Source organism: Echiichthys vipera (assembly GCF_963691815.1).
Source record: "Echiichthys vipera genome assembly, chromosome: 1".
Classification (NCBI taxonomy): domain Eukaryota; kingdom Metazoa; phylum Chordata; class Actinopteri; order Perciformes; family Trachinidae; genus Echiichthys; species Echiichthys vipera.
Window position 1 is genome coordinate 20088332 of NC_139826.1, and position 18578 is coordinate 20106909.

At 41.0% G+C, this 18578-nt stretch overlaps 1 protein-coding gene across 1 annotated transcript in view; it reads left to right on the plus strand.

Moving 5' to 3' along the window:
• Positions 1–1963: 1963 nt before the first annotated feature.
• Positions 1964–18578, plus strand: part of LOC310948137 (CUB and sushi domain-containing protein 1-like) — a gene marked incomplete at both ends in the record, with an annotated part of 443680 nt that continues 427065 nt past the window's right edge. The window contains one exon of the mRNA XM_083915161.1: positions 1964–2099. Within this exon, the coding sequence (XP_083771287.1) occupies positions 1964–2099 (136 nt within the window). The remainder of the gene's footprint in view (positions 2100–18578) is intronic.

Sequence of the window (18578 nt, forward strand, 5' to 3'; positions counted from 1 at the left end):
AATACTCTGGGCACCCACACTCACTAGCTTTTCTTTCCATTGTGTGACAGTTTTGGGTGACACCTGCTGTGAAATACTGTAAAAGGCCAAATTTGGAGTGACGTGTAATTTGCATTTGCCTCTAACGCTGCTGCTGTTGGTCGTCTTGGTGGCTCAGCAGGCTAAGTCTCCACGTCGTGTTTGTAGCGTTGTAATCTTGTTAGCGTGATCCTCTGCACATGCCACCAGGGACCGGGGATCAATAACTGGCTCGTGGCTCAGTTTGGGGTACACACACACACACACACACACCCACACACAGATGAGAGAATCAAAGTGGTGTTTATATGGCATTTAGATTGATTGACAAGAGGGAAGGGGGTGATGATTTTTTTTGTGTTCAACATTATATGACCTTTTTTCATCACCCTTTCTCTCCCCTGCAGTTACTTTCAGTTTCCTGCCACTTCTCCCTTTATCCCTCCTCCTCCTCCCCCTCTATCACTTATGACTTCATCCCATCCTTTCTTATCTCCCTCCCTCTTTTTAACCTCTTCCACTTTTCCTCCCTTCAGTCACACCCCTTTCTTAATCACCTCTCTTGTGCCTTTTCCCTCTTCTTCCCTTCCTTTTCCAGCCCCTTCTCTCTCTCTCTTTCTCCTGAAAACGATATGTTCTTCTCTTGCTCATTTCACCCTTTTTTCATCCCTCTTTTCATTCTCTTCTTTTCTCTCTTTTTGTTCTTTTTCGCCCCTTCTTTCCTTCCCTTCCTTGCTATATTTCCTGAAAATCCCTATCCTCCTTTTATCTCTTGTCTCACCCTCTTTTCTTCATCCCTCCTAGCCTCCCCCTTTACTTTTATCCCTGATTGACCCTTTATCTCATTTTGTCTTTCTATTCCTTCCTTTCTTCCCTCCGGTTCCTGCTTCCCTAACCTAATCTTAACTGAATCCCTCTTGCTATCCCTCTTTTATCCTTTCTCCCCTGAAATGGTTCTCCCTGTCCTCACCCCTCTTTTCCCCTCCATCCCTTTCCTCTTTCAATTTCTGCCTCATATGACTCCCTCCTGTCATCTCTATCTCTATTTCATACCCCCCTCTTCTTTTCTCCTTTTACTGAAATCACTTTCTTTCTTCTTGCATCTTTTATTTCATCCATCACTTCTTGCTCCACCTCTTCCTCTGTCCTCCATTACATTGTTCTTGTTCTTTTCTCCTTCCTATGTCCCTTTCATGCCTCTTTCTGTCCTTCTTTCTTCCCTTTCCTCTCCTGGATCTGCCCTCTTTCCACCCGATGTGTCTATCTTTCTTCAACCTGTCTGTCTTTCCTCCCTTCTGCATGTCTTCTTCACCCCCTTTCCTTCCTTTCTCTTTCAATCCTTTACTGCTTTTCCTTTCTTGCATTCCTATGAAATCCACCCTTTGTCATCCTCCTCTCCTCCCTCTTCAATGACTCTTTCTTTACTTCTCCCTACTACCTCCATCCCTTTCACTCCCTCTCCACTATCTTCCACTTTTCTTCCTCTGTGTTACTTCCCCGACTAACCTCTCTCTCCCTCTCTCTCTCTCCCCCTCTCTCTCTCTCCCTCTCTCTCAGTCGTCGCTCGCTCACCGTACTGTGCAGACCTACCAACCACCTCTCCCCTCTCCTTCATTGAATCTCTTCATCTCTCTGTCTCTCTCCTCCGGTCCTCCGGTCTCTGCTATGACAGCTCACACCAGCAGCGTGTTGCCCGATCTCAGAGCGACAACCCGTCACCGGTTATCCTGTCCAAACGTTAACATGGACATGTGTGTGTGGGATATTCGCGATTGATCTTCGGGTGTAATTATTAGTACTATTTTTTTGTATAAAAACGAAAGAAAAAGGAGGAGGGGGGGCTGCCGTCCTCTTTTACCCCCCTCCGCTTCCTTCAGCCAAGCAGAGCGGCAAGGTGGGGAGAGGGCTTTAAAATTAAGCCAGCTTGGATTTATTTAACAGCAAAATGACGGATTTGGGAGCGCCGGAGATGCTGATGATGAGAAGGAGGCTGAATGTAAAGAAAACGGGCAGGCAGAGACGCGACCTCCCGCTTCTCCTCCTGCTGGGGCTTCTCTTCGGGGATTTCTCCTCGTCCAAGGGTGAGTTTTGGAGGCTTTTCGGTTTGTCTGCGTGTTTGTGTGTGTGCCCGCACGCTTGCACGTGCGCGCGCGTGTGTTGGCGGTAATCCGAATGGTTGATTTGTTTGAGCGCGCACGCGAGAGTGAGAGGTGGTTAATTCGTGCCGTTTCGTTGCTGCGGACAGCGTTAGTGTGTGTGTGTGTGTGTGTGTGTGTGTGTGTGTGTGTGTGTGTGAGAGAGAGAGTTCCGTGTAAGCGTGTGTGCGCGCTCGCCCATCTGGGGACGGTGTGCGTGTGTCCTCTTGTGCGTGCGCGTTTGAGACAGCGAGATGTAAAAAGTGCAAAAGAGAGAATGAGAGCTTGCCTGTAAACACGCACGCACCTGCGCGCGGGCGTGCGCGTGAGAGAAAGAGTGCAGTGCCCAACTTGGACACACCATTACATCTGGGGAACTGTTAAGGTATGCTCATTTTTTGGGCCTCCATGCTGTGCAGATATTGTCATCAAAATAAATACACCCACTTCAAAATGAATCACAGATAACTTAGACCAGACCTCATGCAGTTTGCTCCCAGTGTAGACAGCAATGAGGAGGATCACATCTAAAACAGAAACGGTTAAAAAATCGTGTTTGGTATGAAGCCAGTCTTTGCAACTAACTTAATAACCTGTGTTATTGTCTCCAAAATGAGCAGACTCAGAGAGAGCTGGGGTGAAATTTCTCCTGGAGGGCATTTAGAGAGGAAATCCCATGCTCATTGTATAACATGATTTTGTGGAGTCACCACAGACAGAGGAGCAGTTGTGTCAGTGGCTGTGGAGAGTCTGATGGCATGACAGGATTGATGCTGATGTGTGTAAGGCAGGTTTGGGTTGGTGGGGATTTAGTGGCCAAGGAGGTTCCTCGTGTTATAGATGGATGGATGGATATAAGTGTTAACATTCTCCACGTTTGGTGGGAGCGTTACTGTTACTCTGTTTATCAATAGCTTCTCTGTCTGCACTTCTCCTCCCTCTCTTTCTCAATGCTTGTCCCTCTGTATTTCTCTCTCAATCTCCCCCTCTCTCACACACACACACACACACACACACACACACACACACACACACACACACACACACACACACACACACACACACACACACACACACACACACACACACACACACTAATCTGTCAGACCCCCTCCCCCCCCATGCGAAAAAGAACAAAATTGTTCCCTCTGGCAGTGTTAAAATTTGTAATAATTATGTGAGCAACAGTATTTTGTTCTTGTGTCCCTTACCTGAGTGTTACATACTGTGCATTTATTTTGTGCGTGTGTTTGTTGGTGTTTTCTGTATCTGTATTCCTTTGCCGTACATGCAGACTGCCAACCAGGAAATAAAAGAAATGGAGTGAAAGTGTGATTGTGGGAGAATTGTGTATGTTGATGAATATGATGATGCTGCGTTCAAGCTGTTTTTGATTGAAGCAACTGCTTCTTCTCTTCACCTGCAGTTCATCTTTCACTCCGATCTGTGTTTGCATTTATTTGTGTTTGTGTTGCCATACGTTATCCGCTAACATCTGTATCCTTTCCCCACAGTCATAAGCAGTTTTATAGGGCCAGGATTTATGCTGTCTATTCTATATTAAATCATTTTTTAAATTTGAAAATGTAGAACATATCACATGTAAATTACTTTTTAAACCCTTATCTAAAAACCCTGACGTGGCCACACATGAAGCTTTTCCATGTCACATTATTACAGTGTGAGGTGCCTTGTAGCTGCAGCTATTTTAGTTATAAAGGGGTTAAACACAAAGAAAGAGTAAGAGCAAATTAAAGGGCAAACTGACATCTGGAAAGACAGACGGAGGATGGCAATAATTTATTTTGTCAAACCTCAAACCCCAGATGGTTGCAGCCTTTTAAATGAGATGTTGCACTTTAAATTCTAACACACAACTAATTATTGATTGTCTGAAAATGTCACTTAAAAACGTCATAAAAAGTCAGGTATCTTCAGACATCAACTGAAGTGAAAATAAACAACCCAGGAGGCATGAAGTCGGAGGAAAAAGTTATATTAAACATCATTTTTATGATGCTGGAGATTATTTGTTTTTAAATTTCTCAATCCCTCAGTGAGCATCCTTAAAAGGATGTTTCTGTTCTTTTGACAATGATATTAAGGATTCTTTTGATAATCATTTTAATAATACATAATAAAAATAATAATAAAAGCACACTTTACCCTGAAAGAGTCTAATTCCCAATCAAATACACAACTAGGCATTTATTTAAGATTAAGATTTTTGATAGAGCAACATTAGTTAAAGTCACAATGAAAAAGGAAGTCTTAGCGTCTGTACCGTGACATATTTCCCAGTGATTTGTGCTGTAAAATTACAAGTGGGATTAAAATCAAATTTTACACATTTGGTTGGTCTGCTAAAAAGTGGACCTGAACAGAGGACTGTTGGGTCCACACACACCTCCCTCAGCAATTGTTAGATCATGTAGGACGATGTGGGGAGAGATGAAAGGGAAACTTTACCGACTTTCAACTGGCTCCACATCAGTGTGGGCAGCACACACGCAGATGAACGATGCCCCGCAGTCCCTCCATGCCGCCGGTGTTCTGGAGCTCCCCGCCGGCATGTCTGCATGTACTGTCCACCTGCAGTAACCGAGTCAGCTGAAAGCTGTTTTGGAAATAACCCCAGACTCTATGAATATACTGTAGGTGTTTTTATTCACTGATATCTAAATACAAATCTCTTGACATAAAAAAATAAAGTATGTTTTTATATAACCAGCATTGCTAGCTAGTCGCCCCATAACATGTGAAATTGTTTTACCTGGTTTTAAATTAAGAGAGAATACAGGGATTTTGGTGTAAAAAAAACCCCAACTAATATCTATATTTGTTTTTACATGTATTTGGCATATATTGAGAAAATTAATTCAAAATTAAAATTAACACAGGGACGAAAATAAAAATGTTAATGATGAATTCTCATTATGCTTGTTGGATGTCCATATGACATACTCTCCAACTCCTTTAACGTTTTTAAATTTATATGTAGCTGCCAAACTGTGCTACTTTATCCAAAGCTGAGACAGAAAAAAACAATTTAGCTCATTTCAGCTGAGAAACATACACACGACCAACTGTGATGAGAATCCCCTAAAACCCAGCGAGTACTATATATACTCAACAATTGATATATTGTTAGCTACACTCTACAGTAGGGACTGAACAAAAGACATTTTTGGCACTTATTCAGGCACACACACACACACACACACACACACACAGAATATTTCAGTGACTTTTTTTCATTCCCTTTCTAAAGTGAGAACTAATTAAATGTTTCTGTTTCCAATGCTTTTTAATGTTTTTATCCTTATGAGGACATTAAGACCTGAATACATGCATGCACACACACATGCACACACACACACACGCACACACACACACACACACGCAAACACACACACACACACGCACACACGCACACACACACACACACACACACACACACACACACACACACACACACACACACACACACACACACACACACACACACACACACACACACACGGACTCACAAGTACACAGTGACAATTAGCTGACATTGAATCAATGCCAAACAACAATATATTGGGACTAGCTGTCTGTCCCCCTGACTGGCATGCTAATAGCACACACATGAGATACACCCACACACACACACACACACACACACACACACACACACACACACACACACACACACACACACACACACACACACACACACACACACACACACACACACACACACACACACCCTGTGGATGAGAAGACGGCTAATTAAAACAGAGCTATCTGCCCAATTCAAATTCACTGTAGGTACATACAACTGAGGGTATTAGACATCAAGAAGAAGTGTGAAACATTTGCCGTTGAAACTTGTTAAAATTCAGAAATCACAATAAAATGGGAATGACAATATCTGTCAGACAGCGATACATTAAAATAATAATCATTTATTATCAACACTTACTGTAGGGACCACTTATTTAAGCTATTCCCACACTTCCATATCCCATGGCCTTCTTCAGTGAAGGGAACCTGCTCACTTCACTGCGTTTTATCAAATGGCTTTGTTGGAAACTCTGATTCTGGTCGATTATGGCATTCTACAATCTGTTATTTCTGAAAAGCAGACAACTGCTTTGCATTGAGTTCTGATCATAGACTTAAGAGGACCAATTTTGAATCAATAAAATTATTAATATTATTATACATATTATTATGTAAAATTATTGATTTCTTTAGTAAGTATAAATGTAATAAGCAGGATAATAAAGAGTGAGTGGGTCATTATCCCAAGAAGTCGATGCAGTGTTGAATGGATTATATTATCCCTTACATCATCTCAGCGGTGGGTGATATGGCAAAAAACTATTTTTTTACAGGAAAATCACGATCAGGATTTTATCACGTTATTTACATTGATTTTTAAAAAAACTATTTTGCACGTTAGTTAAGAGTGGAACCAAAGCGGAACCAAAGTATTTCCCTATGTAAAAACATAGCCCTAAAAGAAAAAAATATAAAAATGTTCTTTTTATTCATGTTGTATGCGTTGAAAGTGCTGTGATGGACAGAGAAAAGCTGATCATAAGCTGATGAATTATCTTAACAAGACCTCTTCAGTTCACTACGAAACCTAAATAAATAAGAGATAGATAAAGTACATTCAGAATCATCAAAACGTTGACAGCGCTCAAGGTTTTTAACACACAAGTAAAACGATGCTTAAAACAAAAAACACCTGTGAACACAGACCCTCACACAGGTCCGTGTTTTTTTTTTAAATTATGTTTTTTGTATTTATATGTTTTCTGATGTGTGTGTATTGTTTTTAACTTTGCTTGTGTAACTTTTAGTAAAGGCCTAACCGGGGACAGGGGTTTCAAATTAGTCTCGACTAGAAACCTGTATGCATGGCATCTATTTTATATTTTATATGAAACAATGTACAATGTATTTGTCCCTGCTCAATAAACTTCTAATCTAATAAGCTTGGAGGAAATGACTCACTGCGGTGTGTGTTTCACTGTGTGTTTGTGGCAAGTTTGGGCAGTAATGTGGCCTCTCTGAAGTGACGGAGCGGCCTCCTTGTTAAACACATCAGTAGTCCGCTGGTGCACAGGACATTTAACAGTTTTTAGGCGCATATTTTACAGCTTGTTCCAAACATTCTATAAATGAGTGTGGACAGAGAGCGTCCATGTGATAGTCTGACGCTCCCGTGCTGTTAGGACACGATTAAACACCTCCGTTCTTTTTACATTTTTAGCTATCACTTCATGCTGCTCTCTGAATCAAACAGGATGGGGGTTGAGACATCCTCGTCATTGCCTGTAGCTATAATTGGTTGATGGGCATTTCTTTAGGGCGGTGCATGAGGCGGACTAGCCAATTGTGGGATTTGGCTGAGGGAAATAAAAACCTGATGCATTTGTGCAGGGCATAGAACAGCAGTGGATAGAATGTGTCCTACAGACAATACCATGATCTCTCTTCTTTGGCAGATCGTCAACACGTTCTGACCCTTCACAATCTAATATCATCATATTGCCCACCCCTACATCATTTCCTCCCAATATACAATCGGCTGTTTTGATATTATAGAGGTATTGCATTCAAGTCGCATGTTGACACACAAACAAACTCTATTTGTCTTAGGATAAGATGGAAAGCTATGTGACCCCAGAAAAGTTGTTAGGCCTCATACTTAACCACTGAAGCGATTTATTAAGGTATTTTTTCTTAAAAAAAACAAAAAACGTAATAGAGCCTAAAGGTGGTCTAAGGTGGTGCTGAGCAAAACTCTGAGGGGTGGCTTGTCATTTAACGTAGAATAGCTAGTCCATCTTAAAAGTCAGTAGGGAGCCTTAGTTGTTGTTAGCTTTGGGGCTCACCCCCCCAACAATTCAATCTGCTGGTAGCAGCAAAGACACAGGGCTTGGGTCATGGGGAGTTAGCAATTATTCATTCACAATAAACCGTACACACACTCCATTGCTACATTCACAACTTTACCGCTAACTTCATACCCTCCATCTCGCGCTCTATGACAGTGTGGCTGATAGTGTGTGTGTTTGTGTGGAACTCCAACAGACAGAGAGTGGGTAGTTCAATCAGGTATAAACAAAATGGAAAAAAAAAATTCACGTTACGCACATAAATACACACTGAATTATTCTTAAAGTAGTAAGCAATTTCTTTAACACATTTTATGTTAAAAACCATGTTAAAAATACATTTTTAAAATTCTTGATGCTTTGTTGTATACTAGGGAAAACCCTGGAATAGCTGAGTAAGTGCACCTCGTGTTTATGATAAGGGATGCATGGCTATTGGATTATGGGCTGATACTGACTCAAAAAATGGATTGGGTATCGGCTGCTGTAAAATGGAGAATACATGACAAAAGAGTAAAACATGCCGTAAACACCTTCACCTCTCTACTGCCAGTCCGCTCCCTATATGTTACCCTCTTAAATATACACACACACACACACACACACACACACACACACACACACACACACACACACACACACACACACACACACACACACACACACACACACACACACACACACACACACACACACACACACACACACACACACACACACCTATTACAAGTTCCTATTACACTTCTGCCCTTACTACAAGCCTGACTCAGAGGTTGGAAGATCCGGATTTCTGATTAAAAGTGAACGCAGCATAACCGATAGTGACGACTTCGCCTGGCAGACCAACCGCTGTCAGCAGCGTCACTGGAATGGCAGCCTATTTATATCTAGCCTGCGAATGTTGCACAGACAGATAGTAAAATACTCGGCAAAAAGGCAACACGCGCTTTCATTAGTGGGACATGTGATCAGTCACCAGTGTTTAAACTCACTCTTTGATAGATAATAACTTAAAAGACAATTAAACAGATGAAAATCTTACGGAGCACAACTTTACCATGTTCCCCAGATGCTCAGTGATTCTCTTGAGTAAAGGACAGTGACTAGCATGTGTGCATGTGCATTTTTGTGGGTGTCTCTGTGTTTATGCTGATATAATGATGACAGATTTCTGATTTCTTGCAGCTTACTTGCCTCAGCTGTGTGTGGTGATATGTGTCTGCGTGCAAATTTGTCCGGGATTCTCAGTATTGTGTATTTGTGTGTGTATGTTTAATAATTTTTTGCTTCCTATGTATGAGAAGCATGGGAACACTTATTACATTCACCTCTACGTGGCAGAGACAGACTAAAAGGCACATACAAAGAAAGAGAGACATTTTTATTATTATTGTTTTCAGGTGCTTGTATAATAATTGAATCCCCTCAGTCACACCAAAGTCTACACACAGTTCAAACAATCTGAACTTGAGAAAAGAGCATGAGACCGTGTGTGTGTGTGTGTGTGTGTGTGTGTGTGTGTATGTGTGTGTGCGCGCGTGCAACTGAAAGAGCGAGACATCTCATTGAGTACCGATGATCTCAGGTACTTGAGGGTCCTTCTAGTTGTCCAGTGAAGCAAGATGATACACACACACTTTACAGTGGAAGCTTGAGTCGAAAGAGAGCTGATGAATACTGGCAGTAATGAACTTCTAAAAATTGTGAAGAACATGTGAAGTTAAACATGTCACTGTCAGTGTTGTTAGAGTTGACAATTAGGAAACACAAAGCACAAAAAGTAGCTCAGCGTAGAAGTAGCCTTTAAAAGAGCCATGGCCTACATTCAGTAGACTAATGCAGGAGGAGAAGGCAGAGAGAGAAGAGGAGAATGTGTGTGAAGACATACAGACAGAGATTTAGATAGAGGGAAAGATCAGAGCGAGTGTCTTGAAGAGACATTGGGACATTGAGAGGAAGGAGAGGCTCTGCTATGCACTGGGAGACAAAGTGAAAGAGAAAATGAAAATGTTTTCCCCAGCAGACATGATTAATCAGGAATGACTTTTCCATCTTGTGCTCCTCGGCTAGTAATGTCTGGCATTAAGTAATGACATCATAACCCTGTCTACCAAGAAATTTATACCTCAGATATGGAGGGAAATCCACCGAGCTGACCTAAAGGCATGAGCAAACAGGGCTCTAAAATCTGTTGATATTAATGACTGGACTCAAATATTTCATGCTTGCAGTAAATACTGCATCACACACAGCATAATCTTACATCTATCCGTCATTTCAAATTAGAAAGGACAGCATGAAAAGAGGGAATAAAAGAGCATGTGTATATCATATGAAATAGCATGACAGAGCTTGGAATTATGAACGTCATAAAAGTGCTGTTACATAGCTGCTCTGATTGTGTTTTACCACCCATTAGTATGCATGAGTAAAAGCCACGTCTCGTTTATTTGTCAGGCTCTCTTTTTCTGAACCACCATATTAATGTTTTTTTTTTCTGAAAAAGAAAATAAATATTAAAAATCAAAACCCAAATAATAGAGACTACTACATTCATCTTTTTAACTGTGAACCTTTCATACAGCCAAAATATGCCGTATGCTATTAAAAGCCCACATATAAATAGATATAGCTGCCGTATGTGTTGTAGCAGGCTATAAAGAATTATGATTTACATCATGGGTTAAAACTTTGCATTTGGCCTGTTATTTAGCTTTTAATGCAGCCACTTTGGCGCAGCAGTTTGTTGCTGTTTTTCTTCACCTTGTGGTGCAGACGCCTCGCTGTGGTGGGAGCTGAGGGTTATTTCATAACACAGGATTACTCAGCCAGCTAGCTGTAAAAATAAGCATGAAATGAACCTCTCAACTGGAGTTTGTAATGAAAGATCTGTCGGTGTGGCTACAAGACATCCATGACAACCAATATCCAGATATAATTTGACAAATTATTCACAACATCAACAACTGTGGTAAATTTTTAGCAATCTCAGAGAAAGTACATCATTTTCACCGTTTTCTGCTTGTTTGCATATGTTAACAGCGAAGCAATGCATTCTGGTATCAGCGTAGTGGGTTCAAGAAGCAGTGCTGCACATATACAGTTCCATGTTTGCATTAAATTGAGCCCTGGTCTATTTTATTAAAATCACAACATTACTTACTATACCTCTCATAACTTTTGAACAAATAAAACCTGTTACCTCCATACATTAATCTAAGATGCAGCACATTTTGATTTGTCAGGGTTTGCCTTTCGTGGTTATAATGACTGTTGCCATTATTTTCATTAACGAGAAAGCTGCAGATTATTCTCTAGATTAATCGATTAATTGTTTGGTCTATAAAATGTCAGAAAATAGTGGAAAATGTCCATCCCATTTTCTCAAAGTCCAAGGTGATGTCTTTAAATATCTTGTTTTGTCATTCCAAAACTCAAAGAAGCAGGAAATATCCATATTTGTAAGTCTGAAAACAGAATTTGCTGCAATTTGTGCATGAAAATAACTTTAACTATTAATCAATTGTCAAAATAGTTGGCAATTATTTTTCTCTAAGTCAAAAAACGATTTATCAACTTATTGTTGCAGCGTCAAAAACATGCAATGATGTTGAATATCGTGATAATGAAATAACTTTTCAATTGCTTGTTGAATAAATAAAACTGAAAGGAAATTATTTCCAACATTATTTTATTGAACATACTGAAAGTTTAACTGAACAGAAAAGGCAGTAAAACACATACATGTAGTTACATTTTAAAGTGCAATTTTCTACTCTTACAAACCAAAAAAAAAAAAAGTGTCCTTTACAATGCAACCTTTCTCAATGTGTTTAGTGCGCAAACAAGGCCTGACAAAAAATAAATAAATTTGTGCTTGAGTTTCTACAAGAGAGAAGAAGAAATACAAACTGTGTGAACTTTACAATTTACTTTTCTAAACTAAGCAATCGGGTGAAGTTCAAATGCTTCTTAGTACATCATTGAGTGAATCTATCACCCCTACATGGCGCTGTTGTTTAGCTCTGATAGTTGTTAACTGCTACATTCAGTATAAAACTAGGCCTACAGAAGCACTGCAGCAGCTGGAGCCATCTGCAGCGGTGCCCTCACTGCGTCAGCACATGCATTCTCATTGAAATGAATGAGAATGCTGTTTCTTTTTTAAAAGTAGTGCCATTGTCAGTCTGAATATAAAACTGTTTCTTAATATGGCGTATCCCAGGGCTAGCAAGCTAAAATAACACAGATGAAAGTAATATGGTAATTACTTATCAAGGTAGGGAAATTCGCTTTTTGATCAGAGTGCAGGGTCAGCTGTTAGAACCTGGTAGGGATTGAATGTTTTGCTGAAGGGTACTTAAGCAGGGTGGACATTTTTTTTTGGCTTGAATTAAGATCCTGCAATACATCTGAATGATAGTGTCCAACTGCTGTATCACCCTGCAGCTTTAAACTTGAGTATGTGTTGATTTCTGCAGCTGTGAACTGAATATAGAGACTAATGTATCTGTTAATGTAGCACTTTTGCTATTATATTAATTCTGCTTTGCCTTTCTGTTAGCATGACATTTTCTTTAAGCTGTAGGCTAATGACTGGCTAGCGGGCTAACATTAAGCAGGCTAATGTGTCTGTTAATGTTACATTAGTGTTATTTCAGTTTTGCTCTTGCTCAGTTCCATGGTTTAAGGGCACTGTGTGTGTGTGTTTGTGGGTGTGTGTGTGTGAGACACTGTTACAGCACACCTACAATATATGTGTGTGTGTGTGTGTGTGTGTGTGTGTGCGTGTGTGTGTGAGACACTGTTACAGCACACCTACAATATGTGTGTGTGTGTGTGTGTGTGTGTGTGTGTGGGGGGGGGGTCGGGGTGCATGTGTATCTGTGTCTTGTACAGTATGAGTGTGGGTATGCACGCTCTACATATGGAGCCAATGAGTTACATTTCCATTTCAAAGCGACGAGTCAGCAGCAGCAGCAGAAGCTACTTTCATCCATTAATGTGATTTTAGAGAAAGAGGGAGACAGTGAGAAACACACAGGAAGAAATACGTACAGCAACAGTAATAATTATTCTCAAGGTTGGCAATGGGTTCAAATTGTTTATTAGTGTCTCTGTGTTCCTCTCTCACTGACTGTCTTTCCTTGTGTATTTTAGTCAAATTATGTGTACTCCACTTATCTGCTGAGCGGTCCAGTGTTTTAATGCAGCTGTCACTCACATTAACATGTTCATTGTCTTGCAAAGTGTGTGAGTATTCTTGTACCACTGAATCTGTAAAAAGTTGATCATGCTGCAGAAGATGAATCATTTTAAAGAATAAGCAGTGTGAGTGTTTGTCTTGGCCTTCAAGCAAAAAAATGCTTAGGGTTAGGGTTAGATCTGTGTATGTCTGAGGGGATTATTTTATGCTTGAGTGCTCTTTTGTGTGTAAATGTCCATGCGTAAGCTAAAAGTGTGTGTGCTACTGTATCTAGACATGATTTGTTTGTACAGAGCTTTTCTGAGTGCAACCATGTGAACGGTGGACAAGCTGTGTGTCATACTAATGTAGCGCTGCAAGTTGAAAGTGAATTTGCTAGTCTTCAATTTGTTCATGTATGTATGTATGTATGTGTATTAGTGTTTGCTTGTTTACACAAGTTTGCATGAGTGAGTGTATTTGCCTGTTTGAGTGTGTCCAGGATAGGGCTTTGATGCTGAACTTCAATATTCAAATATAATTTGAATATTAAAAAAATTAATGATATTCAAACAAATATTAGGCAGCCCTTAATATTCAAACATGTTAGGGACATTATTTTTTGTAAATGTGTTTGCTTGTAAACGTTGTTTTCAATTCAGATGCCGGGGCTGTTTCACACTCGGTGAAGTTGTGAATCGCAAGCTCATCGCAAGGCTATTATTGTCCACCTGGGCTCCTGTAGGTGACGTTAGCATCAGTCAGGAACGTTCAGGGAAGATCAGGAAAGGGAGTGTTAGTGCTATTTTCTGATTGGCTGTTGTGTAACCCCGTTCTTTTTTTTTGTATTGGCTGGCCGCTGGTAAGTGGCAGCTCTTGATTCCAGCCGGTTCCATAGTGAAAGCAGAGAGAGTGGCGCTGCCGCGCCGCTAACAGAGACATTTTGGCATCTATAGCATATTATACATTGTTTTTCCGCTTGAGAAATACATTGTGTGGCGGGAGTGGGTGACCAATGACTGAAACTGTCACGCTCAATGCATGACACTTAAGAGACCTGACATTGGCCTATTGACATTGATACACTGCCCTCTGTTGAACAAAACATATACAACTTAATTTTGTTACTTACTGAAATTTTTTTCTTACTGAAGATATTTAATGGTCAAAATATTGTCAATAAGTATTCAAATATATTCGAATTTTTATATTAATACACGAACTTCGAATACGATTTTTTGGCAAAAGTCACAGCCCTAGTCCAGGTGAAGGAACTAAAACTTTGTATTTCCATAAAGCGTGGATGTTTGTATGTGCAAATGAGCATAGGTATAACCCTGTGCACAAACATTAAAGAGACAGTGAGGCGGTGCTTATTGTGGGAGAACTGTGCGTGTATGTGTGTTTCTGCATTTGCATGTTTGGTATTTGGAATTTTTATGTGTTCACATTATCAGCCGGTGTGTGTGTAAATCTGTGTTTATACATTTTGAACTGAGTGAGTGTGTGTCTGTGTGTGTGTACGTCTGAGTATAAATGCATTAGCCAAAGGCTATCATTGCTCCAGTAGCATCGTTCTTATTCTATCCATTTTTAATGATCGGTAATGGTCGCTAGCAGTGTTGAACCTACATCATAAGGACACGGCAAAAAAACTAATCCTGTGGTGCACAAAGTGAGGAAGACAGAGGAGGCAGTGAATGGGAGGCTGCAGAAGAGATTGGGAGAGAATCACATAAAAATTGGGAGGGTGTTAATAGATGTTAGCTCGTTGGAAACCAACATCATAGGAGTACTGCTGAAAAGGTCCCGTGGTACACAGTGCCACTGCAGCACAGCCCTACAGGGAAGGCAGAATGGGCACGAGAGGGAGGGAGGAGGTGAGAAACTGTCCAGCAGGCAGGCAGGCTGACTGACTGCCTGACTGACTGACTGACTGACTGTCAGTTTGATTTAGCGACTAAATGACTGACTGGTTGTTAAATTGATTGACTGACTTACTGGCTTATTGGTTGTGTTACAGGCTGGCTATGTGACTGACTGAGGCAATTTCTGATTTGTTGAAGGCTTTTTACAAGGTACCTTCATAATGGAAGAGCAGGAGAAGAGGAGAGTTGAGGAGAGAGAGTGAGCAGATGGAGAGATGGAGGGAAGGCGAGACCTCTTAAATGTGTTTAAACTCCACAAAAAGGTTTGGAATTAGTTTCCAGGGTCCAAAGGCCAAGCAACGTAATAAGCACATAATGGCTGTTAAATTGTTTCTTGTTAAATTTATCTTTTATTTGTTTCCATTAAAGACCACAATTTGCTTTATTTCCTATGCTTCCTTGTACCATCCTTGGGGGAAATAGTATTTTATCCAGCAAAATCTAGTGGAATCAAAGTAAATCAAATCAAATTGAATTGTATTCAACAAAATTAAATAACATGTGGCAATAGAAACATTCAGAAACAATGGAATCATTTGAAACAATTCATCAATTCCAGTAAGAAAAATATTAAAATGGTTTAAAGCTGCAGCTCTGAGGTTTTCATGCCATACTGACATCTCAAAGGGTAAACTGAGCAATATTGCCTTGTCAGCTGAATAGGAAAGAGAGATGGATGGAGAGACTGAGAGAGGAGTGGGAAAATAGGAGAGTAAGGGAAGAGGGGAGGGGGTTAAGGAGGAGGAGAAGTAGAAGAATGGAAGGAGGAGAGGGAAAGAGGAGGGAGGGAGGGAAGGCCTTAAGCAGTGTGATAAGGAAATAATAAAGGAAAGGTTGTAAAAGGCTCCAAGACTCCAGTGTAGCAATATCAGCTACACACACACACACACACACGCACACACACACACACACACACACACACACACACGCACGCACACACGCACGCACACACACACACACACGCGCACACGCACGCACGCACGCACACACACACACACACACACACACACACACACACACACACACACACACACACACACACACACACACGCGCACACACACACACACACACACGCACACACACACACACACACACACACACACACACACACACAAGCTGTATGAAAATTGATGTTGCAGTGTCCTTTACAGGCCATTAAATCTGAACAACGGCAATCACTTGCTTCTGTCTGACAAATGATGGCTAAATAACACAGCTTCTCTATCAGTCTTCTTACCTGCCTGCCCACCTGTCTCAAGTCCTGCTCTTAAAATGTAAGCGTGTGTTAGTCTGACTTTGTTTTTCAGACTAGTTATGGATTTTTTGAACAATGTTTTCCACTCAAATTTGTTCTAATTCTGACTTATTTTGCCGGCGAAGATGGTATCAGAGCTCTTCAGCACATCTTTAGCACATTAGACAATAAGCTGCTTCTATAAGGAGTTTCAAGTGGCACTTCTTGAATGTCAAAAAGCAAGCGATTCTCTCTTCCCTCTCTCTCACCCCATTTCCTTTCCTTCGCTCTCTACTCATCCCTTATCTCATCTTTTGCCCTTTTTCTGTCGCCTCATGTCTTCTCTCCTCTTTTCATACATGACTCAGATTCTTCTTTCTATAGTTTATGTATCATTCCCCTGCTCCTTCATTTCCTCTCAATCTCTCCCCCTTTAACAGCTCTGTTCTCCATTTATTCCCTCACTGTCTGTCCTCCTTCTCTACCTCCACGCCTCTCCCTCTTCCTCTCCCTCTGTCCCTTTCTGCCCTTCCTCTCTCATCAACTTCCTCTACCTCACTCCTTCTCATTCTGCTCCCCGCTTTCGTTCGGCGTCCTTCTCCCTCTCTGCCCTTTGGAGTCCTTTGATTAGGTTGTTGGCATTTTCATTGAGATGTCTATATGACCACTGAAATAACTCTCCGGTCACAGTCTCATCTGCCCTCTATATACTTCTTCTCCTCTGTCTCTTCATTCTCCACTCCCCAGCATTTCCTCCTCCTTGTCCTCTCCACACCATCCTTTTATTTTCTTGCTCCATTTTCTCCTCTTCCTGTGCTGCTCTCTCACTTCTCTGCCAATATTCCTCTCTCTTTCTCTCTCAGTATCTCTGGCTGTCTCCTTATCCACCCTTTTCACAATTCTGCACCTCAGCTTTGCTATCTTTACCCCCTCTTTCTTTTTCTTCTTCTTCTGTTTCGTTCTTTATTCCTTTCTACTCTAATTTTCCCCTCTATATATCCATAGCCGCTCACGTAGATCGTTGTGTCTAAATGTCAGATGGCCACATCAGCCACTGTTGGTATTATGAACAGCTTTCTGGTCGGTACCACAGAAAGAGAGGCGGGGGAGAAAGAGTGAGGTAGGGTGAGTGTGTAGTTGTGGTCGTGGGCCTAGGCTGACACTGCAGTTTTCTTGTGTTTCTGGCTCTGAAGAGAAAGAAGATGATGTCTGAAAATAGAGAGAACATGTTTAAAAATGATATGGGGTGTGGGGTGGGTGTAAGAGAGTGAGTCGGCTTATAGAGAAGAAAAATGAGATAAGAGGAGTGGAGGGAGAGGAGAGGAAGAGAGGCGAGAAGAAAAAGACAGGGGAGGAGAAGGAGAGAAATAAAGAGAAAGGGAGAGGGAGAGCCTGCGTGTCTACATGCCTCTAATCTGTTGATGGTTGAGGGGAAGCAGACAATAAGCCATTATCTCTCTAAGACTTAGCTTTAGCTGCAGCAGTATGGCACTGCATACTGCTAGTGCCAAAGCAGCTTACGCACCCAGGATGCAATGAAACCATACAGGAACAGGATGGCATGTCAAGACAGAGTTCAAATAAAGAAGATGATAAGATCAACATGCAGCTTAATAATAATAATAAAAATAATAATTATAACAACCAAATTTAATATGAAGATCCGACTCAAGGGAACAAAGACAAGTGTAGAGGTATCATCTCTAATGAAGGTTTCTGCTGTAAAAATAAAACAAATTATTGAATCCTCAAGATACAAGTATTGCAACTTAAATGACTTTGCTCATCAACATACTGAGGAATCGTTGGCAATGTCTGCCAAACCGCAAAATGGTCATATAGAATGAACCCGCAAAGCATACACTGACAACATATTTTCTTTGTTACCCCTACAATACAATCACCTGATTCTCAACCCCACCAAGACTAAGGAGCAGGTGGTGGATTTCTGCAGGAGTAAATCTGCCCCCACACCCATCTCCATCAACGGCATGACTGTGGATGTTGTCCAGGATTACAAATACCTTGGAGTATACGTGGATAACAAACTGGACTGGTCCAAGAACACTGAGGCTGATTACAAGAAGGGCCAGAGTCGTCTCTATTTCCTGAGGAGGCTTCGGTCATTCAATGTATGTAACACCATGCTGAGGATGTTCTACCAGTCGGTGGTAGCCAGT